Source organism: Rhagoletis pomonella, unplaced genomic scaffold (assembly GCF_013731165.1).
Source record: "Rhagoletis pomonella isolate Grant_MI unplaced genomic scaffold, Rhpom_1.0 Rhpom_scaffold_00003, whole genome shotgun sequence".
Taxonomy (NCBI): Eukaryota; Metazoa; Arthropoda; class Insecta; order Diptera; family Tephritidae; genus Rhagoletis; species Rhagoletis pomonella.
In genome coordinates this window covers 47217492-47245426 of record NW_023458557.1, presented here as the reverse complement: position 1 = coordinate 47245426, position 27935 = coordinate 47217492, and the positions used below count along the sequence as shown (strand labels likewise).

The 27935-nt window shown below is 38.3% G+C and overlaps 3 protein-coding genes across 4 annotated transcripts in view; 1 reads left to right on the top strand and 2 right to left on the bottom strand.

Moving 5' to 3' along the window:
* The window catches only part of LOC118735262 (putative nuclease HARBI1), a 2814-nt gene extending 1411 nt beyond the window's left edge, over positions 1–1403 (bottom strand). For both annotated transcript variants that reach the window (XM_036464911.1, XM_036464912.1), the window contains exon 1: positions 345–1403. In XM_036464911.1, coding sequence (XP_036320804.1) covers positions 345–839 — 495 coding nt within the window. In that variant the 5' untranslated portion in view covers positions 840–1403. The remainder of the gene's footprint in view (positions 1–344) is intronic.
* A 4013-nt stretch (positions 1404–5416) lies between these two features.
* LOC118736263 (protein hook) overlaps positions 5417–27935 on the bottom strand; it is a gene marked incomplete at its 5' end in the record, with an annotated part of 29594 nt that continues 7075 nt past the window's right edge. The window contains 8 exon segments of the mRNA XM_036466357.1: positions 5417–5732; positions 5995–6097; positions 6153–6329; positions 6393–6445; positions 7716–7834; positions 7889–7951; positions 7953–8011; positions 8091–8280. Coding sequence (XP_036322250.1) covers positions 5600–5732; positions 5995–6097; positions 6153–6329; positions 6393–6445; positions 7716–7834; positions 7889–7951; positions 7953–8011; positions 8091–8280 — 897 coding nt within the window.
* On the top strand, positions 19692–20965 carry LOC118735264 (putative nuclease HARBI1). Its single transcript, XM_036464913.1, has 3 exons — positions 19692–20113; positions 20169–20313; positions 20387–20965. The coding sequence occupies exons 1-3, from the start codon at positions 19946–19948 to the stop codon at positions 20758–20760; spliced, it is 687 nt and encodes a 228-aa protein (XP_036320806.1). The 5' UTR covers positions 19692–19945; the 3' UTR covers positions 20761–20965.

The following is a 27935-nucleotide window of genomic DNA, read 5'->3' as shown; positions in this document are numbered from 1 at the left end:
TCTTTTCGAGAGCATATTTTCGGGAACTAGACCCATTCTAATTGTCCAAGACAGGTGTGTAATTAAGGGAAAGTTCCCCAATAATGCCAGAGTAATTATATGTAGAAACCACATTTTTAGCTGCATTTTAACATGCCAAGAAAATAAAAAATTTACATCAGCGTTTTTACAAAAAACCGACCAGTGCAACCTCTAAGAAAACTTTTTTATTCAAAATAAAAAAAAACGTCTCTTTTTTTATCACAAATAACAATATTCTGATGTAGCGTTTATGAATTTCCAAAAAGAGTGTTTTTATGAACCACTCTTACATACATAGCAAATTTAATAGATCATCCTCTTACCACCATTGCATTTATGCTGTGCTTTAATTTGCGGTTAAAAAATAAATGTTCGTTCCTTGTCGGCCTTATTATTTGGATGTGCGTCCCATCCACCACTCCAATAACTCCTGGGATTCCACACATTTGGTAGAAGCTCCTGTTGGCATCAACTTTCTCTTGGTTGTTCATATGAAACACTATATGTTTCGAACACAAAACTTTTCCAATCGCGTTGCATACTTCTAAAATGCATGTTGATACGGTTTGTTGTGCCAGCCCGGCATGTCGATCTTGTCCAATGGAGTGTTGATAACCGCCCTGAGCAAGAAATTTTAAAGTGGTCGAAAGTTTCACTATTTCAGTGACTGCGGTAGATCTTTGGAAAACTTTTAGTTCACTTCTTATGCTATGCAACACGTACATAAATGCTTCTTTACCAGAGAGCTGCATGGATACACTCAAATTACATTTTAAGTCATTCGCTTTCTTTTCACATCTGCACACACTCGTACTCATTTATTTCCAAACATAACGTGCGATAGCATTGAAAAAACATTGTCAATTGAGTGAGTAATTCACACTATCAAGTGCTCGATTCTTCTAATGAAAGTATCAAAGAAAAACAATTTGTAAAGACAATTTTTGTTAATTTTATTGGTTTTCTAACTGCATATTATAATGCAAAAATACCAACTGATTAAGGGCATCATCATTTGACAAAAGGTGGCATCATTTCCAGCAGGAGTGGCTATTACTCTAGGACTGAGTTTATGCAGCAGCGGTATTTCGCATTTGTGTACCTCCCACCAATTAATTATATCGAAGTCCGTATGAAAATATACCTCAATATTTTCATATCGCCGCAGCTCTGCAGTAGCTTTATCAGTTCTGCTCACAAAGGTATGTTGTTTAAGAAGACCTGAAAACAGCGCAAAGTTGTCTGAAGGTAACAAAGGTATATCCGCAATTTGTGGTTCCGTTGTACTGTCAGAATTCTCAGTTAACGTTCTCATAATTTGTAAACATTTCTCTTTTGTGTGCCTTTGCTCAGATTCGGTAAAGTTCTTGAGCTCTTTTGCTGGCGGGTATAAAAAAGCGCAATTTTGTGCAAATCTGTTAAGTTTTCAACAGCAACTGTTTTTAAATAATAAAGCAACTTATTTTTCAAGTCTCTTAAGCTGATGCCACATAAAACTTACGTGACGTGATTCGCTTTGACAGATAAGATGAATTGTATGTATGAATGAATGCACAAAGCACGCCACATAGATAGTTGAAGCTGCAGCGCGAAGCGAAAAGATGACCAACTCCTATCTTTTTGCGCGCTTTGACAATCAACCGGTTTAATATTTATTTTGTTTCGTCCAAATTCGAGTTTTCATGTAGAAACATAAAACTTAATTACATTGCTGATATTTTTAAAGCAAATATATAAAATCCACAGCAATTTTGACGAGTAAAAAAGCAGTACAAAATTGTTTTCTTTGCGTTCATTATGGCATAACTTTTGCGTCTGACGCTTCGCTGGCAAAGTTATAAATGTCACGCAAAGCTACAAAGTTTTATCTGGCATCAGCTTTATAAAGCCGATGTCTTCTGAGGTAACAGTGCATTTCTTTTGTAGACTAGTTATATAAATGTACGTCAGGTGGATAATTAAATAATTTAGTAAAACTAATATGTTTAAAAAAAATACTTCATCAATATCCATTTTTTTTTTCAAAATTGTCGTATTCTCTACTAATTGTTTGAAGTCAATGAATATCATTCGATTGCTCGACTTGCTTTTCATAACAGCGTTTTTCACTCGCTTGACTTGATTTGGAAAGAGTATATCAATGCAATATTTGAAATCAAATGAGTACACTGCAGCTGAACATTGATTTCAAAACTAACTATGAAACTCACTGTTTGTACGGTGTTTCTCACTACCCTTATACAGTTCACAGCACTGAGTTCATACTATTTAGATGGAAATGAGTAAACTCATGCTGTTGTCTGTTCTTTACTGAGCCGAAAATTTTGAACAAAACTAAGGATACAAAATGAAAATTTGTATGCAGAGTAATTTGCAAACGCTAACATTTGAACTTACCTTTTATCGCTGAGGGTCATCAGGGAACGGATTTTTAGGACCTAAAAACCTATAAAAAAGGCAAAATAAAATAACGAAATAGGCTGGAAAAGGCAAAATAAAATAGCGAAAAAGGCAGGAAAAGGCACTAGGTATTGCAAAAAAGGCAAAAAAAGGCAAAACAAATAGCGAAAAAGGCAGGAAAAGGCACTAGGTATTGCAAAATAATGCACTAAAAAGACAGAAAATACGAAGAACAATCAAAAAATACATTTATTTTAGAAATGTTTATATTACAAGTAAAAAGAGAAAAGCTATGAACTAGTTTCATTATATGAAAAATTTGTACTTTGAATCTTTGACTATTTTATCCTTTCGGGTTTCTAACTCATAAAACTTTAATCTGTATAGTTGTAGTAACATTGAACCACAAGATGCATTTTGAAGTTCTCTGGCAGCATTTTCATTCGATTTTCGCGAAGAAAAGCCTTGAATATACTAAATGTGTGCTCGACGTAAACTGATACAAGTGGAGCCCAATTTAAATAAGGAACGTCTGAAACGTTCATATTATCAAAAATAAGTGCGTTTTCCTCGCCCTTTATAATTTTATCCACACCCCTTATTGTCTCCAAGCCTTCGTTAGCTGAGAAAACAGCTTTGAATTTTTCCAACGCCAATTTGGCAAGAGGTCTCTGCGCTTCTATAAGCCGCATGGGCAATGTGTACATTTTTTAATCTTAAAAAAAATTTTAAATGCTATAATCACTTTTTTGAAGGTAGAAAAGGCAAAAAAGGCAAATATCTTAAAAAAGGCAAATATCTTAAAAAAGGCAAAAAAAAGGCATCATCAAATGTGTATATATGGAATCAGGGAAAGCTAAATCGTGGACATTCTTAATCGAATATACTCTATCTCTTTAGCAGAAAAAAAGGCAATTTCCATAAAATCCGTTCCCTGGTCGTTATGGGAGTGCGAACTTCCCATCGCATCGCATTTGATTTTCGAATCGCATTGCTTTGCGTACCGAATTACAGAGTAAGGGCCTAGGTCTAAAGCCACACTGATAAGCCCCCATCAGTTCATTGACGATGGGCTTCAGTCTTTCACACAATACGCTCGATAAGACCTTGTAACCTATGCTTAGAAGGCTGATCCCGCGGTAGTTGGCGCGAATGGCGGGGTCACCTTTCTTGTGGATTGGGCAGAGCACACTTAAATTCCAGTCGTCGGGCATGCGTTCATCTGACCATATCCTGCACAAGAGTTGATGCATGCACCTTATCAACTCCTCGCCGCCGTACTTGAATAGCTCAGCTGGTAGGCTATCAGCTCCAGCAGCTTTGTTGGTTCTCAGCAGCGTTATTGCTAGGTATGTCGTCATAGTCAGGCGGTGGAACGTCGACTCCGTCATCATCGACTGCGGGCTCGGGTTCTTCTTCTCCACAACTTTCCGTGCTGCTACCATTCAGTAGGGCTGAGAAGTGTTCCCTCCATAATTTAAGTACGCTCTGAACATCGGTTACTAGGTCGCCACTGTTGTTCTTACAGGAGTACGCCCTGGTCTTAAAACCTTCCGTAAGTCGCTTAACTCTTTTGTAAAATTTTCGGGCATTCTTCCTGTCGGCCAGCATTTCAAGCTCTTCACACTCACGTATTTCGGCCTCTCTCTTCTTATTGCGGCAAATACGTCTCGCTTCCCTCTTCAGATCCCTATAGCGGTCCCACATAGCGCGCGTTGCGAACGATCGCAGCGTGGCCCTATAGGCGGCATCTCTTTTCTCTGCAGCTTCCTGACACTCCTCATCGTACCGGTTGTTCTTTCGGGCTCGCTGAAATCCGACTACTTCCTCGACGGCGGAACTTAATGAGCGAGAAATGTGGTTCCACTGCTCGCATATGTCGGGTTGTTGAAGAGTGCTCTCTGAGAGCAGGTGTGAGAGTCGAGTAGCGAAAGCACTGGCTGTATGTTGTGATTGCAGCTTTTCGACGTTAAGCTTTCCTTGCTTATCTGGGCGCACATTTTTTGCTGCAGAGGCGGGTGCGTATCTTGGCTGCAACAAGATAGTCGTCCGAGTCGATGTTTGGGCCTCGGAGTGTGCATACGTATAAAACACTGGAAGCGTGCCTTCCGTCTATCACAACATGATCGATTTGGTTTCTCGTTTTTCGATCCGGAGACAGCCACGTAGCTTGATGGATCTTTTTATGCTTGAACCTAGTACTGCATCCTACCATGTTTCGGACCCCGGCGAAGTCGATCAGCCTCAATCCGTTGTCGGACGTTTCGTCGTGGAGGCTGAATTTTGCCCACCCTGGCATTGAAGTCGCCAAACACGATTTTGATATCATGAAGGGGGCAGCGCTCGTACGTGCTCTCCAAGCTCTCATAGAAGAAATCCTTGGATGCCTCATCCTTCTCTTCTGTCGGGGCATGGGCGCAGATGAGCGAGATGTTGAAGAATCTCGCTTTGATGCGGATTGTGGCTAGACGCTCGTCCACCGGGGTGAACGCCAGTACTCGGCGACGGAGTCTCTCTCCCACCACAAATCTAACACCGAATTTGCGCTCCTTTACATGGCAGCTGTAGTAGACGTCGCAAGGCCCCAGACATTGCTTGCCTTGCCCCGTCCAACGCATTTCTTGGATGGCGGCGATGTCAGCTTTTTTCCTTACGAGGACATCAACCAGCCGGGCAGAGGCACCTTCCCCAATAAGGGTCCGGACATTCCAGGTGCATGCCCTCAAATCGTAGTCCATTAAACGTTTGCCGTGGTCATCATAACGGGGGTCTCATCCGAGGCTCCACTCGGATTGGTTACCGCATCTTGCACATGGGTTGCTCAGGTTGTCCAGAGTGCGCGAACGAGGACGCAAGAGTCGGGATTGAGTATAGCCATGCAACTGTAACTGCATACCCAGCGCAACGACTATACCCCATTGTTCTCCTGCTGCTGCTACCTGTTAAAATCCATCAAGGTGTTTGGTATTAATAAAGAGAATATCATTCTACGATGTATTCTAACATTTATGACAGTCGATTTTAATGAGTTAAATCGGTAATAACTGGATAGTCTAATTATATCATTATTAACCATTAATGTGCTTTTGGACATGTATAAAACGAAACACATATGTATAACGCTTATTCCTTACTAATTTCATAGAGTACATATAACAATATTAATGTTTGAAGAACTCTATTTGTTCTTGAAACTTGTCAATGATTTTCGAGGTGCTGATTGCCGTTGACGAGCTAAAAATGTTTGCCCTTGTCCCATCAACAGCGCAAGCTTAGCATCAATTGCATCACGTTGCGCATTCACACCCAACCTGGAATATACATATATTTAAAAATATATCGTTACCTTAATATAGAAATTCCTTATCTCACATCGTCTCTGAAATCAAAAACGCAGAAACTAACTAAAATTCCTAAAATTTACTCTTTGATTGATTATGATGCATTTCATCGAATTATTAGTCCCCACATCGTTTTATGCAAACAAAATTTTAGTCAGTTGCCTCTTTATTGCATTTCAGCGACGATGTGAGAAATATATTATTTATATATACATTATGTATATTTAACTACCTATAGAAAGCTGTTGTCATTAATTGCTCCTCCACCGTACTCATTCTCGGCTGTGGCTCCTCTTCAGAGTCTTGAGGCCGTTCAAGCATATTTACCTCAATAACTGCATAAATTTATTTAATAATTATAATTGAATGACTTTCGTAGTTCTACTATACCATTAGCCAGACGCGGGTCTAGATTTTTTATTACTTCTTTAGCTTTTTCAACACATTTCCTATACTTGGCATCATAAGCTAGTAAATCTTGTTCGCGGGTGGCGAGAGTATTCTCTAACTGCGTTATCTTGCTTTGTAATGACACACTCTGCGATACCGATTCTTCCAGCTGCAAGGCTGCAATGAAAGTTATTGTGTTCACTAACTTGGTAAATTACTAAAGTTACTTTTAGGTTTTACTTTTCTGCTCGTTCAACTCCATCAGTTGTTTAATTTGTTTACCAAACTCGAACCTAAAATTTATTTTTGGAAACATATTTTAGTTTTTTTTTTTGTTTTGAAAAAAGGCGGTAAAAACTGACCCCCCAATTATGAATTTTCATGCGATCAGACGATAAACGCTTGCAAGCGTATCGTGTGAAGTCAGTTCTCGAATTATCGTTTTCATACGCCCGACAGATGTAATAGAAAATAACAGAACGCTCCATCTGTCAAGTATTATATGGGACAGTCCTCTTTTTTGACCAATTGTCCTGGTAATTAATTTATTTTATACGGGACGCTAAATGTTCTGTATTTCTTTTAATGTCCTGTATTTGTCCCGTATTTGGTGTTCGTTAATTCGACGCCTTAACAGGCTCATTAAAATGGCATGCCTGTGCACCACTTTTAAATGATGTTGGTATATGATCGTAATTTTCTCCATAAACAGTTATTATTTTCTAATCAGGATGCCTGTGATTCGAAGTGAGGAACACATACAGTGACCAAAATATAAATTAGGACTCTACATTTTAGAAAGGTTACCCCTTTTTTGTTTATTAATTGTTTATTATGTTTTTTTTTGTTAAATAAAGCTCATTTCCTAACAAAAACCAAATAAATCCAAGTATCCGACTTTGTGCAAAAACTATGAAAATTAATTCTGCAGTGTTTCACCAAAAATTTCACACTTTTTAATCAGCAATTTTAGAAAAAAATTTGGTTGAAGTTTTCTAGCTCATTAAAATGAGAATAATAAAGTGCAAGTGCAACGTGCTGCTCATTTGCTTCCCTATCAAAAAATATTCGAACATTCAAACTTTGTATGAAAAAAATGCGTAGCACCGTCAACCAAAAATAAATAAAAAATTGCCAAAAATTAACGGTAAGTCCTAGCTGCTTAAAACTTGTACATTATACTAAAATTTTACGAATTTTTTAGTAACAATTTTTGTGGGTTAAAAATCTGGAGAAAAGTCACCTACAAATATGTGAGATGCTACTACAAGGATGCCGTTTCAAGGCTAATACATCTAGGGTCATTTAAAATGGATTTAAGATCTTTTGGCTTTGGAAAAATTCGCAAAATTATTTTTGTCACGTATTCGGCTCCCATAAATATGGTCACCGTATGTATCGTACGAATTCATAATAGGGGGTGAGATTGAGTTAGTTCTAAATAATGAAAAATAATAAAAAAAGTTGTTAAGAAAAAAAAAGTAGTTGCTTGCCTTACACAAAAAAGCAATTCATACTAGTGGTTTCGTTCCAATTTACCAAAAATAAGAATTATGTACATACTCTTTAAGATTTGGATCACCGCTCTGTGATGCTTGGGACAAAGAAAGAATTCGTTCATTTGCCGATTTCAATTGCTCACGTAGATTTTCATTGCGTTTATTTGCGTCATCCAGTAGTTGCTGCTTAGAAGTAAGGGATTAGATATTAATTTTAAATAAAAATTGCAGTACTACCGTTAATGCTGTTTGTCCTCCTTGTCCCTCACGTAAAGCTTTATTTTCTAATTCTAATCGGTGCAATTTTTTCTAGGAGTGCAGTCGGCTGAAGCTCCTTAGACATTGTGTTTCCATTCAAGCCTTTTACCAGATAATATTTGTTATATAGAAAAGTAATGCACTAAGTAACGAAAATTAACTAAGTTTGTATATAACTTACTACCAGAACCAGTTGATAGCTGCCCACATTTCAGTTCGTCTAAAGCTTCACGAAGATTATCACGCTCTTTAAGCAAACTTTCTTTAGCACGCTGCAATGCACTAATATTGCTTTCAAAATTTTTATTATCAAACTCAAGTTTGACATTTTTACTCATTTCTCCATCGAGTTGTGCATGCAAATCTTGAATCTAAATAAATACAAACATTACATTAGGGTGACACGCCAAAGCAAGTTGCGTGACTTTCACTGGAAATATGACATGTATTATATATTAACACTTCCTCAAATTATTTCAGAAAAATATTTAAATTTACTTCTGCTGGACCGATTCGAAAACACCTCCAAAAATTTCATTATTTTGATTCCGTTGTGAAATGTTTAAATATTTTTATGCAGGCCTTTTAGCCCAGATAACTCCGCTATCATCACCTAACGGCTAATTTTTTGATGGAATAACTTATTTCTTACCATTTACAGTGGTGGAAAAGTAAATAGCAGTGGTGGAAAAGTAAATTTGCTTTTGTTTATTTAATATTTACATATAATTTTTTTTTTTTAAAGTATAGCTTATTATCTAACTAAAACCATATAAATTTATATTTCAAAATTTGTGCAAAAATTATTTAAATTTCTGCAAACTTGATCAGATTTTTTAGATTTTTTTTGAGTATGCAGTTTTATAGCCCATTAAATTTTAGTAGAATAAAGTGCAAGTTTGAATTTTCTAAGAAATCGCTTTGATTTTTGATAACCTTTTCTTCAGAATGCATTACGCAATTTTTTCCATATAAAAAAATGTTTGAAAATACTTTGTATGGATGAAAATGCGTTAAAAAATTGCCAAAAATCCACGCGATTTTTTAGCAACTTAAAACTTACATTTCCTTCTACTAAAATATAATGGACTATAAAACTGCATACTCGAACTATTCTGAAAAAGCTGATTAAAAAGTTGAAAATTTGGATGCAATTTTGAAGAATTTTTATAATTTTTGCACGACGTTTGAAATATGAATTTATATGGTTTTTGTTAGATGAGCTATAATTTTATATAAAATAATAATTATTAAACAAACGAAAGAAAAATAGGCAAAATTTAAAAAAATATCGTGTCCCTATTTATTTTTCACCACTGTAAGTAATATATGTACGTTCTAAATATTATACGAACCGGGCAATAAATACGGATTCTCCAAATATCTCGACTCCTGCGCTTTCTATCGAAGACAATTTTATGTGGTTACTTCTTTTCATGTAATATACATACCGCTCGTATCTTTTTTCGGACAAAAAACTGTATATTACTGCGAAAAATGCGGTTTAGCAGTTTCTCCATTTAAAAATAAAAGCAATTTTTACAGTATAGTATTTTTTGAAACAGTTCTCCTGGTATTATGTACCGTTGACAAAATGATACGAAAATCAGAAAAATTCAAAAAAGTTGCACAAGTTTGTATGGAAGAAAATAATAACACCGTTGGCAAAAAAAATCAACGCGAATTCTTACCCACTAAACTTGCACCTTATTATTATTGTTACGATTATCCTTGAATCCTCGTCCGGATTTCCCAAATCCTCCGGTTCGTATCGCTGGATTGTTAAATAAAGGCTAACGATGACCAAATGGTAGTACAATTAACTTTATTGTACAACAAACAATTTTACAATACTTGCTAATACAGTAAAAACACTACAATACTTGTTAAAGCAATTACAACGCTTTACTGAACTTGTTACACACAATTAAACTTATAGCTTGCTTATTCGTAACTCGCTTCTCTGCTCTCTTTACTTGTAGCTTGCTGACTTGTAACTAACTCACCTCGCTGTCGCGGCGCCCTTATATACCTTCGCTGGCACCTATGGCAACTCTAGAACATTCTGAAGTTTATCGCTCATTCTCTTTCTCTCGCTGTTCGCAGTGTTCATCCAACTTGACGTTTCTCTTTGTGGAAAATTCTACGTCATTCCTCGAACATTCTGCCTATTTCTCGTTGTTCGCTTCGCGTTGCCGTAGTATTCGTCACACTGCCCTCCACCTAAGTCTGATCGTCCCGATCAGACACACTTGCTGTTCCAAACGCTGCAAGCCTTTCCAAGTGGACCACCTTCATCTTGTTTCTTGGTCAACGGTCTGGATTCGATACACTACGTCATTCAGCCGTTTGACGACCTTATACGGACCATCCCAGTTGCATTGTAGTTTTGGGGACAAACCTTTCTTCCGTTGTGGATTGTACAGCAACACTAAGTCTCCCTCTTGGAAACCCTCGGAGTTCATTGCCTTATCATACCTGGCCTTCATCTTGTCACTCATAATTTGAGTTCGCTGTCTCACAAGAGCATGTATTTCTCTCAACTCGTCTTCCAGGATGTTGGACGTCTCTTTCCCAATTCTCCTTGCATCGCCAGTTACTCCAAACTTCAGGTCACTAGGCAACCGGAGCTCACAGCCGAAGATTACCCTTGCATAGTTTTACCCGTTGTTTCATGCACTGCTGACCGGTATCCCATCAGAAACAGGGGTATGCGGACATCCCAATCTTTCTGATTCTTGTCCACGACCTTTCGCAAATGCTCTTCCAGGGTTCGGTTGAACCGCTCCACCATGCCATTTGATTGGGGATGAAGAGCCGTTGTTCGAGTTTTCTGGATACCCAGTATCTGGCACATTTCTTGGAATACCGCTGATTCAAAATTTCTTCCCTGGTCAGAATGCAGCTCTATAGGTACACCGTATCTCGCAACCCAATTGTAGGTGAATACCTCCGCTACTGTTTTAGCTTCCTGGTTTGGAATCGGGTATACCTCCGGCCATTTGCTAAAGTAGTCCATAATCACAAGGACGTATTTGTTTCCCTGTGCGCTCAAAGGAAATGGACCGGCTACATCCATGGCAATCCGCTCGAATGGTGCTCCTGAGTTATACTGCTTCATCTGGCCATGACTTCTGGATTTCAGCCCTTTAGCTGCAATACACTTCGCGCAGTTAGCAATCCACTCTGCGACCGATTGCCGACAACCAACCCAATAGAACCTCTGCTTGATCTTCTCCAGTGTTTTCGTGATTCCCAGGTGCCCTCCACTAGGATCATTGTGGAATTCCTTGAGTACATCCGGAATTCTTACCCTTGGAACTACTATCAAGCTGCGGGAGCACTGGCCATCTTCGCATTCCCATACCCTGTGCAAACAGCCAGATATTAATTTTAAGCTGTTCCATTGTGCCTAGTACGCCTTTGCGATGGGGCTTTCCGCTGCCATTTGCTCCTTAGTTGGCCTTCTGTCCACCTCCAGTCAATGCATCAAAAGCTCCAGATCTGGATCTTCCTGCTGACACTTTCGTAGCTGTTCTTCCTTCCACTCTTCCGCTGGTGTTTTTGTCGTTAGACGGACGTCTATAATGTCCTCTTTTCCCTCAGCTTTTGAGCAGTGTTTACATTCCAGGCTACATGGTCGGCGGGACATGGCATCAGCATTACCGTGGACACTTCCCTTGCGGTGCTCAATAGCGAAGTCATAACTTTGCAGTCTCTCAATCCACCGAGCTAGCTGTCCTTCTGGATTCTTAAACTGTAGTAGCCACTTCAGCGCTGCATGGTCCGTTCGAACTCGGAAACGTTGCCCATAGAGGTACTTGTGGAAATGTTTGACGCACTCCACCAACGCTAGTAGTTCTCTCCGAGTTACGCAGTAGTTCCTTTCTGGTTTTCCAATCGACCGGCTATAGTAGGCAACCACCTTCTCCTGACCATCAATTACCTGCGACAGTACGCCTCCTATGGCATAACCACTAGCATCCGTATCCAAAATAAACATGTTTTCCAATGCAGTCTTTGAGCACATGGTCCATAAGTCGTTCAAAAGTGGCAGGAGCGTTGCATAATCCAAAGGGCATCACCGTGAATTGCCACAGACCGTCTCCAACGCTGAAAGCTGTCTTCTCCTTATTCTCGTCACTTACCTCCATTTGCCAATAGCCGCTCTTAAGGTCGAGTGTTGGGAACCACTTTGTTCCAGTCAACGAGTCCAGAGTGTCATCGATCCTGGGAAGAGGATAGCTGTCATTTTTCGTCACATCGTTTAGTTTCCGGTAGTCTACGCAGAACCGCATTTGACCATCCTTCTTCTTCACAAGTACTACCGGCGAGCTCCATGGACTCGCTGATGGTTCAATCACACCACTCTCGCTCATTTCTTTTATTATTTGGCTAACAGTTTCACGTTTGGCAAGTGGAACACTCCGAGGAGCTTGACGGATTGGCCTTGCATCGCCAGTATCAATGCGATGTTTCACGACGTTAGTCCTGCCTGGTTTGTCGCCATCCTTGTCGAATATGTTGGAGTATCTTCGAAGAAGTTCCTTAGCCTTGTGCTGGTATTTTTCTTCCAACCCTTCCGTCCATGCATTAATGTCTTCCGCAATGTCATTCTCGCCAATGGACTCGCTTTCAGGTAATTTTTCGCAGTTGAAGATTGCCTCTACCTCTCGACATTGCCCCAGTACAGTTGCTCTTCGGAGTTTGACTGGTGATTTGAACTCATTGAGCACTCGAACTGGGATGCGTCCATCCTTTTGCATCTTAGCCAGGGTTTTACCAATAAGTACGTCCGGTGTAGAATTTTGTGTTGCTTCAACAACCCACAATTTGTTTGTCCCACAATCTCCATCAATCTTTGCCCACACAACTGCTTCTGACTTCGGTGGAATCTGCTCGTTTTCCTCTAGGATCACTCGCTTGCTGCTGTACGGACCATCATACCCAAACCTAAGGGGCACTTCCATGTTGTCGTACTTCATGATCCTGTTCTTCATGTCGATCTTCATACCTTGACCAAATAAAAAGTGTAATCCAATGATGACTTCATCCATAATCGCCGCGACTATGAACTTGTGTAACACCGTCACATTCCCTATTGCGACTTTGCATGTTACCTCCCCTACAACTTGGGTATCCTCACCAGTTGCTGTCCTCAACCTTGCTCCAGGTAATGACCTTACCTCTTTAGTGACCAAATCAGATCGAATGATGGAATGTGATGCGCCCGTATCCACAGTTAGTACTCGCTCATGTCCGTCCACATATCCACCAACAGTAACGTTGCTCGCTTTTCTGCCAATTCTCGAGACGGAGATTATGGGGCATTCAATTGCGGGACCCAGCGTGCGCCCCTTGCTGCTGGCTCGTTTTAGTTTAACGACTGATCGGAGTCGGGCTCGTCATCCTCAGTCCTGCGTTTACGTACTGCCGAACTGTTGGACCTGTTGGAACCCGTCTTACATTCGCGTGCGAAGTGGCCTGGTTTCCGCATCTAAAGCATTTCCTAGCACCATCCTTTCTCTCGGTTGCACCAGGAGTATTCTTCTCTGCCATCGACTTGAGTGTTTTCAGGATCTCGTTCATCACGTCAGGTGTCTCCACTTCTACTCGATGGGCTTTGTAGGATGGTCTACTTAGGAGCGCCGCCGTTTCAGGTGTCTGAGCATGCGAGACGGTTTCAGCAAATGTTGGCTTTGGATTTGCATACGTCTCGCGCTTGGTATACACGTCCCGCATTCCGTTGACGAACCTCTGGATTTTTACTCTTTCGAGGTGCTCACCAGATGCATCTCCAATTGCCAAATGTGCCAACCTTTCAACCTCGGAGGCGAATTCCTGTAGAGTCTCGTTGGATTTCTGGCAGCGATTCTCCAGCTCCATCTGGTAAATCTGTCTCCTGTGCTCGCTACCATAACGTCTTTCCACTGCACCCATTAATGCATCGTAATTGTTCCTTTCACAGTCAGGAATTGTCTGCAAGATTTCCGCTGCAGGTCCTTTTAATGCCACGAACAGAGCAGCGGATTTATCCTCCATGCTCCAACGATTTGCTGTAGCTGTCTTCTCGAACTGCAGCTTAAAGACTTGGAAAGGAATCGTGCCGTCAAAGGATGGAGTCTTTACCTTGGGAGCACTTGTCGAAGTAGCTGGACGATTCATCTGCAAATCTCGGAGGCGACCTTCCAACTCTTCTACCTTTGCTTCGACTTTCTCCTGAATTAGCTCTTCGATTTTATCTTGTCGTTCCTCGATTTTATCCTGTCTCTCTCGGAGTTCAGCGTTATCTTTAAATAAATTCTCTTGTAGCTGAGTAATCTTTTCATCTAGCAGCGATGACATGTACGTTTTCTGTGCTTCCAGCTGCGATGACATGCGTGTTTCCTGCACTTGCAGCTGGGATGAAATCTGTGATGACATCTGTGACATGGCAGCCAATAACGTGTTCATGTCCATAGCTGGTGATGACGACGGAGCCTTTTGCTGTTCTTCAACCTTCCCGGATGTCTGCTGCATATCCTTCGATGAACAAGCGGCCTCATCCTTCTGTTCATCCTTTGCGGATGCATTGTCAAGTTTACCCTGGAAGTCGTATTTGTCCACGTCGATGCCTTCTGCTTCCATAGCCTCTCGCAACCGTGATAGTAACTCCACTTTTCTTCCGGAGGTTGCTAAATTTCGCTTCTCCAACTCCTGTTTGAGTTCCTCAATCTTTAAGTCCTGAATTTTTGCCATTTTCAAAAGTTTATCCTTCGGGATTTATTTAATAATCCCACTTCTGGCACCAATTGTTACGATTATCCTTGAACCCTCGTCCGGATTTCCCAAATCCTCCGGTTCGTATCGCTGGATTGTTAAATAAAGACTAACGATGACCAAATGGTAGTACAATTAACTTTATTGTACAACAAACAATTTTACAATATTTGCCAATACAGTAAAAACACTACAATACTTGTTAAAGCAATTACAACGCTTTACTGAACTTGTTACACACAATTAAACTTATAGCTTGCTTATTCGCAACTCGCTTCTCTGCTCACTTTACTTGTAGCTTGCTGACTTGTAACTAACTCACCTCGCTGTGGCGGCGCCCTAATATACCTGCGCTGGCACTTATGGCAACTCTAGAACATTCTGAAGTTTATCGCTCATTCTCTTTCTCTCGCTGTTCGCAGTGTTCATCCAACTTGACGTTTCTCATTTTGGAAAATTCTACGTCATTCCTCGAACATTCTGCCTATTTCTCGTTGTTCGCTTCGCGTTGCCGTAGTATTCGTCACATTTTTAACGGCAAATGTTAAAGCTGATAGACTTTTTTTGTGCTGATTACGAATCCGTAAGTATAAAGTTTCGATCAGCTCCAGAAAAACGAGGTTAACTTCTCGATCAGCTTTCTTAATCTTGTTCCCTGAATATCAATCATATATTATTTAAAAGGAAAAAATGCGGAAGCTTGCACGGAGTCGCCAATTATTAATTATTTTCATTGTTGCTGCGGCACGCGTAACGCAAGCAAAGCGTGATGCGAGGCGAGCGAAAAAAGGATAACTTGCGACGGCATGCAAGTTTCCATATTTTAATTTATTTTAAATAATGTATTTTAGAATAAGGATTGGTATTCAACAAGTACTAAATATTTTCATTTGTTTATAAAAATTGTTTATAAAAATTAAAATTAAATTAAATTGTTTATAAAAATTTAAATTAAAATACCGAGTGTTTGAACAGTCAGGCTAAAGGGTGTCTAACTAACAATTATCATAATAAAGAATCAGCAAGATACACGCTGTGAATCAGTAGAAAATAAACAATTACTGAATTCATGTAAAAAAGTTTATAACAATAACATAACTTCGAATTTTGTTCAAATTGTATTTTTTGTTTATGGTTGTAAACCGTATAAAGTAATTTGTGCAAAAAAATCTTCAATCTGAATTTAGGTGGCCCACTTGAGAAATTTTCTCTCTATGCATATACAGCAGCGGTCAAAATAATAGTAGCAAAATTCAAAATGATATTAACTGCAACTCCTGTATATTTTTTGATTTTTAACTGTTTTTATTTAAGATATAATTCGATCTATAACAGAAAACACAGAAATAAAAATTTCAAAAATTGCACAAAGTCCACAAAAATTAATCAAACTTCAAAATTTTTTATTCAGAATGTTCAGAAAATTTTCGAGTGCGCAGTTTTGAAGCCCATTAATTTTAGTGGAAGTTTCAAGTCACTAAAAATTACCGTTCATTTTTTAGATTTACACCCCTATTCTGCAACTTTTTCGTATTCGGATTTTGCTACGAATCGTAGAAATAGTATGCTGCAATCCGAATCGTATTTTCGAACTTTCGAAATTCGTAACAATGGCATGCCTAAAAACGAACGGGTAAGCTTTTTTGCGTAATTTTGTACGAAAACAATTCTGTGTCGAAGGCGAGATAAAACATGTAAATCGATGTGTATTTGCAGGAAATATTAGTAGTGTTCATTTAAACAGATAAATTTGCCTTTTGCATATACATATATTTTTATCCACTGCTTTATATAAACAAGCAAAAAAGAATCTGTGCTGCCCCTTATCGAGAAACTTGGGTCCGGCTTAGTTATTTGTACAATGATTTTCGGTTGTTGTGTCCAAACGCATAACCCGAATCCAAAAACTTTAACATACACGTGTAATCAAAGGATTAAGCTCTTATTTAAAATAAATGTTCCAAATTTCCGACCACTAGCTTATTAATAAATTCGGTTTGCACTATGCGTTTTTTGCAAATTTCGATATGGGTTTTGCACAAAAATTTGGATGGCGTAGCCGGAGTGTTGTATAGCTTTGACATGCGGAAGCCCCTCTTCTCCGGCAACAGAGAAAGGAAAATTCTACTTAGTAAGGGTTATAGTCCCTAAGCGCGGCCGAAAGTGCATGTTTTCAATGGCTTGGAAGAAGCTGTTATTGCATTAAGTGTATTGTGAACCAGTTCTTCAGGCATAGGAGGAGTTCTGGCTTGTGGTTCAACAATTCAACCAGAAGATGACATAGATGCGCCCATGGTTACTATGCCCGACAGCTCCGCATATCTTTATGAAATCATTCCCATAGCGCGCTCTTATTCCGGTGCTATAATTGCAAATGCAATAGAATCCATCGTTTCCTTTAAAATATGCAAAATCAAACAATTTTGCTATAAATAAGCACTTCATGAGTGTTTTTAACTCCTTTCCACTTTATTTTCCCCAATTCAACTGTCTTCGAAAAACAACTGATAGCTGGCAATGCTGCACATGTTTCCGCAAGGGTTTCAGCATGTGAATTTTTCGTTTTTCGTAGCGTAGCTACGAATTACGAAAATTCGGGTTTTAGAATAAGTGGGTTATTTGTCGAGCGTGTTGTGCATTTTCTTCCATATAAAAAGGGATTTTGTTCATACGTTACATGGAAGAAAATGCTGAACACCCTCGACAAAAAAAATCAAAAAAATTAACTGTAATTTTTAGTGACTTGAAACTTGTATTTTATTATACTAAAATTGGGCTAGAAAACTGCATACTTGAAAATTTTCTAAACATTCTAAATAAAAGGTTTTAAATTTGATGAACATTTTTTGCATTTTGATTCATTTTTGTGAACTTTGTGCAATTTTTTAAATATTGATTTCTGTTATAGATCGAACCATATTTTAAATGAAAATTATTAAAAATCAATAAATAAACAGGAGTTGCAATCAATAGAATTTTGAATTTTGCTACTATTATTTTGACCGCTGTTGTACAATGTACATATGTATATGAAGAGAATACAAATATGTAGATCAGTATAAAATCCCACCTCAGCCAAAATGTGATTTTAACACTCTGAACTTAAAAAAAAGTAAATGCGCCTGGGCCACACTGGAGAAGTGAAACTTACGTTACATATCTATTTTGTCTCATAACATACATATGTACATTCATCTGCTTTTGCTTAAGGTTATATTTTTTCTCTCTACCCCTGATCGTTCTAATAACATTTATGTTATTCTGTTTTGCATTATCTTCACTTTTATCTTTATACTCTATCGATAACAAAATCGAAAGTAACATCCAACAAAATATCGATAACAAAATCGATAGCAAATGCGACAAAAATTTCGATAGTAAAATCGGTAATACTATTGGTAGCAAAATCGATTAGATAATCGATAAAAATACTGATAACAAAATCGAAAAATAACAGATAACAAAAATTGATTATAAAATCGATAAAAATATCGTTAACAAAATTGATAAATAATCTATAACAAAATCGATTAATAATCGATAACGAAATCGATAAATAATCGATTACAAAATCGACAAATAATTGATAACGAAATCGATACAAAAATCGAAAAATAATCGATAACAAAATGGATAAATAATTGATAACAAAATGGATAAATAATCGATAACCAAATCGATGAACAATAGACAACAAAATCGGTAACAAGGCCTAAACAATATCGATGACAAAATCAATAATAATATCGATAATAAAATCGTTTAAAATATCGACTAAAAACTCTACAACAAAATCGATAAAAATATCGATAATTGCATCGACAATATCGATAAAAATTTCGATAACAAAATCGATTAAAATATTGACAACAAACCGATAAAAATATCGATTATTATATCGATAAGTCCCGAGAATCCCGAAAATCTCTAAAATTCCATTGAGTCTTTGTGTCTCTATCTATATCCTTTTCTCTATAATTACCTTTATTTTAATCTTTCTTCCTCTATCTTTATCTTTACTTTTATCGGTATCCTCATCCTCATCTTTTTCTTTATATTTAACTTTGTTTTTACTTTTATGTTCATCATTTTCTTCATCTACATATTTGCCTTCACCTTTGCCCTTATGGCTGGTATTGTCACTTGCGAAGCGAATAAATTTGGCGAAGCGAACGGTTTGGCGAACACACCTAAAATTTGCATTGTGAGTGGCGAATGAACTTTTTCGCCGGACATGCGTCGTTGCCATTCAAACAAATTAGATGAGTTCATCCTCTTTTGACGTTTCTGTCATTTATACTTCGAATTATTTGTTATTACAAACTAAAATTTGAAAAGCAAAATGTTTTATACCGTAGATTTATATTTTGAGGATAGTATAATGTTGTTCTTCGTCAACGGCGTTTTATTAGAGATTACTCTAATCCTATGGAGCTGCCGTCCACAGTGTAATTATCCAGTGCAGATAGGTTATTCAATGAAACATGAAAAATTTATGCATATATGAATATGTATTTATTAGGGCTGTGCGATTATTCGATTACTCGAGCAAGTTGGTTAATCAATTATAAGGTTAATCAATTACTCGAGTAATCTAGATTTTGATTACTCAAAACGATGATTAATCGAGTTAATTGAAATATGATTACTCAAAAAAAATAATTTTGCTCGTTAAGAGAGTTTGCTTTGGAAAATGCTTATTTTCTTTTTTACATTCTGTATAGAAAAAAATTTTTCATTTCAATTTTTGGAAACAGAAACCATGTTTTCAGAGTATCAAGGAACTTCAACTACTTTATATGTAAAGAGTTGAAATGTTGATTATTCATTTTACTCGAAATGTTGATTAATCATAAAGCAGATTACTCAAATATTTTTGTTTTTGGTTAATCAAAAATCTTGATTACTCGAGTAACTGAACATTTGAGTAATCATAATTTCCAATTAATCGAATAATTGAGTTATTTACTTTATGATTAATTAAAATTTTGAGTAATCAATTAATCGCACAGCCCTAGTATTTATAGATTTGCAGCGAATTTTCCGCTAAGCAAGGACGCTTTTATGTATGTGCTGGACAAAATCAAGGACAAATTTAATTGCCGCCTGTCCTCGTCTGTAACGCCACTGCTAAAATTGTGTTGCGCACCGAGATTTTTTGCGCATGGCAGTTATCAGCCGTTGTAGGGTCTTGCGCAACCTACAGTTTCGCTCATTTTAAAGGAGGTATTGCCCATTTTAGAAAGAGAAATTTGCAGTGCTTCGATAATCACAGAAATGACAGAAGAAGAGAAGCAACAGGCAAGGAGCAAATTTTTCTCCAGATCAGGAATACCCGACGTAATTGGCTGTGTTGACGGAACACATATTGCGATTTATGCCCCCACCGCAAATAGACACCGCTATCTAAATAGAAAAGGCTTTTTTAGTATAAATGCTATGATTGTAAGTTTTTAAGAAATGAATACAGCAACACTGATAAACAAATTGTATACTAAAGGCTTGCGATCATGACATGAATATCCGGTTTGTGGATGCTAGATATGCTGGTTCTACACATGATTCGTTCGTGTGGAACAATAGTTCATTAAAGACTTATTTGGAGAATATGCATCAAAGTGGCGATCATAACTCTATTTATTTAGGTACTTTAAATTTGTTACATCGGCACAAAATTAATGTAAATACTATTTTAAAACAAAAACTACTTATTTATAGGTGATTCCGGATATCCACTTAGTCCTTATTTACTAACACCCTTCCGCCATGCAGACTCTGGAACTAGGGAGTCAATTTTTAATAAGAAGCACGCGAAAGCTAGAAACGTCGTTGAACGTACGATCGGAGTTTTGAAATGTCGCTTTCGATGTCTCCTGAGTGATCGAAAAATGCGCTACGATCCTGCTAAAGCAACATCCATTATAAATATTTGTTGCGCTTTCCACAATATTTGTAAGAAATTTAGAATCAGTGATCCAGAAGAAGCTGAAATTTTTATTGACACCGTTGTATCATCAGAGCCAATCAGTGAAGATGCCAATAATACATCAGGAGAGCGCCGCAGAAGGCAAATAGCTGATGCGTTGTTGTAAAATTAATTGCAGTTCGGTTTATTGAATAAATTCAAAATCATTTACCTTACTTTTGTTCCTTTTATTTCATTTCTACTAATTCTACTTCAAAATTCTTTATTATATACATGTTAAATTAAACCTAATTGTTTCTATGCTCTTAAACTTAATAAAAATCACAAGTTGAATTCAGTACCTTCATCAAAAATTAAACTTAAAACTAATTGATCACATGCTTTTATATATTAAAATAAAAAATCACAAATTAAATTCAGCCGTTAAAAAAATATTAAACTTAAAACTAGTTCATCACATTTTTTATAAATAAAAATAAAAAAATCACAAATTCAATCAACATAAAGAAAAGATGGATATGAATCTAAAGAGTAGGAACTAAACCTGAAAATACAACCAAAAGTAGTTTGTAACAATATTACAGTCTACTTTTGGCTGTATTTTAATGTTTTTAGTTCTAACTCCTTTAGTTTCATTTCCATCTTTTCCTTATGCTGTCTTTTCTTCTCTAAAATTTCTTCCCTCTACCTTTCTTCCTTTAATTTCAATAAATTTAATTCTTCCTTTTTTAAATCGTATGTCTTTCTCGTATACCTCGCGATTTCTGCAAGCTTCTCAATATTTGAAATCCTCTCGCAAAGTGTGTCTTGCACTTCAGCCTGCTTTTCCAACGCTTTGATCCGAATGCTTTCTCGATCCTCAACTGTCATCCTTGGCCGTGGAGTTGATGATCGCGGTACCAAATCCGCATCCGGAGCTTGTTCGCCCAGTGGCTCCTCTAAATCAATTCTGTTGCCACTCACCGCATTTTCTTCCACGTTCGTTCCAAATGAAGAGCCTGCTGGGTTGACTGCTTCCTGAAGGTGGAGAAGCTCATCAACGGTTCGCTCTAGTGGTGTTAAGCTTTGTTGTGTATAAGGTCCTCCTCCTGTGGCCACAGTTTCTCGTCGGTTTGTCGCAATTTTTTTTTTAGCTTCAGCTTGTAACCCACCAAACCTAAATAGTACTCAGAAGTAACTACGGCAACACAAACTAGTTCAGTTCTTACCTTATTCCACTCGCGTCCGTTACGCATTGGAGGATCAATGGCGTTAAGTTCAGTTGCAAACTTTTCCCACAGCTCTGCCCTGCTTTTCTTCGTGAAACCGAAGCTTCCCATTCCTCTAGCGACGTCTGGATTGTTTTCCATAATTGCAACAAGCTTTTGGAACTGCTGCGTTGTTGTCCGTTTTGTTCTAAAAATTTTGTTTTGTTAAATAAAATTAAATAAATTAAATTAAAATTTACTCACGTCCTTTCCATGGCCCCTATTGCGAGTGTCGACTGGCAGTAGAATAGAAATTTGTCGATCGAGTCGATCATCTTTTATTTTGCTATTGTGTAACTTGATCGATAAAAATTTGTACTATTGTGAATGGTTGACAGAATTCTAAACAGCGGTTTGTTTGTTTACATTTGTTTCTCTAGTGTTTTATTTACATCATTTTTAAAATAATGGCTTTCATTATAAAATTTAAAAAATGGACACAGTTGAAATATGGTTTAGTGATGAGGAAGATGATGTGGAAGCTAATAGATTAGCAGAGTTGGCTAAAGCAAGGAGGGAATGGCGAGATTCGTCGGATCCCTTGGAATTGGAAGCTGAAGTGTATGTACATATGTGAGTTTTATGAATAGAAGTTGCGTTCCCGATACTTCACGGTTCTTAGCCTTTACATGATTTGCAGGAAAAGCTGTTTTCCTCATTATGAAACTTGATGGAATTTTAAGAAGTACGGTACGGTTTAGATATTTGTACAATGATGTTGGGTATTTGTGTCCAAACGCGTGATCCGAGTTTAAAAACTTTAACATACAAGTGTAGTGAAAGAATTCAACTTTAATTTAAAATAAAGATTTCATTTTCCGAGGACTAGTCAATTAATAAATTATGCAGTTTTTTGTAAACTTTTGATGTTGGTTCTGCACAAAAAGACTGTGGATGGCGTAGCCGGAGTTATATGCACAAGAAATATTGTATATGTATCTTTCCCAATAGAAGCAGAGCTTCCTCCCCTCCTCTTTCCGGAAATTCCTTTGATTATGTCCTCATTCTCCCTTATCAGTTTGACAAACCGCGCAAGTTGCCTTTTGTTGATTATAATTTTTGATCTGTAATTCAGACACATACATACATATGTATATTTCACAATTTTTTACAACTTCCAGTTCAATTGACTTACTTTTTATCCATTATAGTACCACTTTCTTACGTACATTTTATAAACGCAAACTCCAACGACTAAAAAACAGCAATAGAAGGATGAGCGATTAAAAAGTATTCACAGTCGCTAATTGAGCGACTAAGCGACACTCGCAATAGCATCGATAATCGATAATCGCTTAATAGTCGTTTATCTACTGCCAGTCGACATTCGCAATAGGGGTGCATTTCAAACGCGAACCAAATAAACAGTCGACAAATTTTGACAGCTCTGGCGAAGCGAATGTCGCTTTTTCGCTAGTGACAATGCAAGAAATTCATTTTCGACAACCGTTCGCCATTTTGCGGCGAATTCGCTGGAAATTCGCGTCTCACAATTCGAGACAGCGAAATTCGCCGTTATTTTCATTCGCTTCGCGAGTGACAATACCAGCCTATATAACTAAAGTGTTTGTATTGGTATTTTTCTAATAGTTATTCTTTAACCTTTTATTAGCACTTGTTTCAGCTCCAACCATTTCTGTTGCACTATTTCCGTTGCACCACTTACGTTGCACAATTTCCGTTGCACCATTTCCGTGTGCAATTTCCGTTGAATTTGCCAATTTACTCCCAACCAACCAACCGCCGCTAAAGAAGTTTCACTTCAAAAAACTTAGAAGTACTGCAAAAAATTCAATCTAATGGCTGAAGACTAATAAAAAAAAATTACTAAAAAATGGCAGTACTCAAGTGACTAAGCATAAATCAAAAAAAGAATAAAAACTAATTTTTTAATCTTATAATTCATTTCCACCAAGCCCTAACTCCAGTTTATGCCTAGTAGAAAAAGGATATTACAACTCGAAGGGAGTAATTGCTCATATTACATAAGTACAAGCATTTGAAAGCAAAAAGTAAGAAATAAAGTTTTCTGATCACCCCATGTTAACGTTATTTGCTCTTACCTGAGCTCTTAACTGCAGTTAAACTTTTGGTGGAAATGGGCTATTAGTCAGGACTAACCGAAAATAATTGCAATCACTTGTGAACTCAACCAAATGATTAATTTAGTTAAAATTGACTGCATTCCCAAACACCTCTGGTGTAAAGTACGATACATACATAAAACTAGTATTTAATAAAAAATTAATAAACATTAAACAAACGAAAGCAAAATAGTAAAAATTGTCCCTTCTTTACATAACAGTATATATACATATATGTATATACAGAGGCGGTCAAAAGTGGATGGTGTTGTGTGTTTAATATTTACAATGTTTTTCAAGCTAACATTTTGTTATTTTTTTTTTAACTTTACACAGAATTTAGAAAAATTCCACAAGTTTGTACTTAAATTTTGAGCTTTTGATTTTTTATTTCATTTTATTGCAAAATCATTAGTACAATAAGATCTCAATGTGTAAGCATTTCGAAATCAAAATGAGAAAGTTTAGTACCGTTTTTGTATATGTATTGTGTACGTGTGTAGCGTTTTCGTGCATGTATTGTGTAGATGTTTATTTATGAACGTATGTGTACGTGTTTATTGATATATCTGCACTGCAATGTTTTCGGACGGTACTAGTTGTTACTGCCAATATAGGAGTATTTTATACAGTATATTTTGCTTTGCTGCCTCTATGCTTAAGTGCACATTTAAGATACCTACCCCAAAATGCGCATCAAAAGCATTATTTTTAACATTTATAAAAAAGACTACTCCGATAGATGCATTCAACATACCTGCACATTGGCAATACCTGCCTTAAAAATTGTGCGACTAGTATCAATTATCAATGAAAGTATTACGTTTACCTGCACTGGCCCTACAATTACCTAATTTTACAACCTTTTATTTATTTTGCTCATCTCGCAGAACAATGAAAATGGCTATCAATTTATGTAGTTATATAGATAATTAGATAACATTCGGTAAAAATTTCCGTTGCAGTAATTTCTACATGGTAAGTGCTCCGCCAATATTTGGTTTCATAGGGATTCGGATACCTTCCTTATTGAAGTAGTAAAGAAAATTCGCTTAAGTGCCTTTTTCGGTTACGTGCACAAGTTTTTCGTGCAAAGAAGGATGTGCAGCTAAGCAAAATATACTGTATATGGTAATAATAGTTACTAAGGGTCAGTTTTTCAGTTGTTGTTGTTGTTGGTGTTGTAGCGGCTACAACAACCCCGCACAGATCGGCTAGTGTCCCAGTCGTTGTCAAGTTCAGAAGACTCAAGAAGCGTGCAGCCTCTATAGGGCCTGTCCACAGGGACACAGGCGTAGGGGTTTTCCGGGCATGCGAAGAGATGTTTCGAGTCGTGGGGTGTCTCTCCCAGAACGGCATTCACAGGTCTCGAGTCTACGTAACTTGAGACTGACTCCCTGTGAATGCCGCTCAGGGCCTGTCGATATGCTGACGGGTCCAGAGGTTGTTTTATGAACCTGCAAGCAAGTTCCTGTTCGAGTGTCCACGTCTGTGGCTCCCTACTAGGAATTGCTTGCAGAGCATTGTGTTGTGCTCCCTTATGGGGAGCATTTGCCCCTCGCCATGTAGGTGATGTTCTGGCGACATCAGAATATATCCGGTCGTTGTTCGAAGTGCTATGTTTTGTACCGTCTGTAGCTTCATCCACTGCGTCCTACTGGTCCCCGGCGACCTGGTGCAGCGTAATTTAGAACCGGCCGGCCAATTGCCTTGTATGTTGCCAGCAACCTGTCCTTGTCTTTGCCCCAGGTACTGCCGGCTAGCTTTCTTAGGACCTTGTTGCGGCTCTGTACTTTGTTGACAATTGCAGTTGAGTGCGCAGAGAAGGAGAGCAGGCTGTCGAAAATAACTCTGAGTATTTTTGGGTTATTCACCATCGGTATTGGTGTGTCATCGACGTGAATACCCAGCGGTAGTCTGACCTCCTTTATCCAGGTGGTAAACAAGATTGCTGAGGATTTTGTAGGGGAGAGGGTTAGGCTCCGTGCAGTGAAGAAGCGAGAAAGCTCGGAGAGATCACCGTTTATGTTCGAGCACAAGTCATAATTTTCATTCCCAGACGCCATGATCGAGCAATCGTCAACGTAGGGGACAGACAACCGATACTCCCTCTGGAGCTTGGAAATATAGTAGTTAAACAGTAATTGGGAAAGGACACCACCCTGTGGAACCCCCCCCGTCATATTTTTCTAGGTTTTCTCGATTTGTATCTAAACATTACTGACGAGTGTTGACCGCCCAGATAATTCGCAGACCACCGTTTGAGCCTCTGTGAGAGAGAGGAGGCCTCATGTCTTCTAGTAGCGTTGAATGGCTGACGGTGTCGAACGCCTTGCGACAGGTCCAACGCTACTAGAATAGTTCTCTCACAGGGGCGGTTACGGTTAAAGCCACGAGTTATCTGGGTAATTATGGCGTTAAGTGCTGTTGTTTTGCTGTGCACTTTACGGAACCCATGCTAATGCTTCGCTGGGGTCAGGTGGTTCGCAAAATAAGGGAGTAGCAAGGCCTCTAGTGTCTTCGCTACCGGGGAAAGGAGTGTTATCGGACGATAAGACTCTCCTTTGTTGGCTGGTTTCCGCGGTTTCAGCAGTGGGACCACTCTCCCCATCTTCCAGATGTCTGGAGCGACGAGGTGGCCATTGACAGGTTGAGGACCCTGGCTATATAGTATACTCCCGCAGGACCCTAATTTTCCAGCATAAACATGAATATTCCGTCGGGTCCCATGGCTTTGGAGGCTTTCGACTTCCCGATGGCTACCTAAACTTCACCGCTAGTGAAAACAAGCGGTGCACTTGTTGTTAGCAGTTTGTGCAGCCTTCTGGTCACTCGACGCTTGGATTTGTCCGCCAGAGGATGCAGGATGAAAACCGGCTAAAACAGCTCGCGCATGGCGCCGGATCCGACGAAGCCGTTCGGCAAAATCCATTTCCGACTCTGTCGTCGTGCTTTGTCGGATTGAACAGTGACCTCACGGTTGGCCAAAGCTTTGGTCAACCAGTTTTTCAGTGCACGGTCATGGTTTAAAATTAGTTTAAACGCTAGATCAGGCTGGTTTAAACTAAGATCAGCAGATCAAATGTCAGCCAGCTATTGAATGTAAACGCAGTTTACTTACCCCCTTATTCTAGAACCCGAATTTTCGTAATTCGTAATTCGTACCTACGCTACGAAAAACGAAAAATCCACATGCTGCAACCCTTGCGGAAACATGTGCAGCATGGCGAGCTATCAGTTGTTTTTCGAAGATAGCTGAATGAAGGATAACAAAGTGGAAAGGAATTTAAAAAACACTCATGAAGTGTTTATTCATAGTAAAATTGTTTGATTTTACATATTTTAAAGGAAACGATGGATTCTATTGCATTTGCAATTATAGCACCGGAATAAGAGCGCGCTATGGGAATGATTTCACAAAGATATGCGGAGCTGGTTACTATAACCATGGGCGCGTCTAAGTCAGCTTCTGGTTGAATTGTTGAACCACAAGCCAGAACTACTCCTATGCCTGAAGAACTGGTTCTCAATCCAGTTAATCCAATAACAGCTTCTTCCAAGCCATTGAAGGCATGCACTTTGTTAGGTCCACCACCTGTTGCACTTGCTTCTGCCTTCGACCGCGCTTAAGCTGATGCCACATAAAACGTTTGCTTCGCTTTACGTGACAGATTCGCTTTGACAACTAAGATGAATTGTATGAAAATGCACAAAGCATGCCACATAGATCATTGAAGCTGCAGCGCGAAGCGAAAAGATGGCCAACTCCCATCTTTTTGCGCGCTTTGACAATCAGCCGGTTTAATATTTATTTTGTTTCGTCCAAATTCGAGTATTCATGCTGAAACATAAAACTCAATTACATTGCTGATAATTTTAAAGCAAAATATCTTAAATCCACAGCAATTTTGACGAGTAAAAAAGCAGTGCAAAATTGATTTCTTGGCGTTCATTGTGGCATACCTTTTGCGTCTGGCGCTTTGCTGGCAAATTTATAAATGTCACGCAAA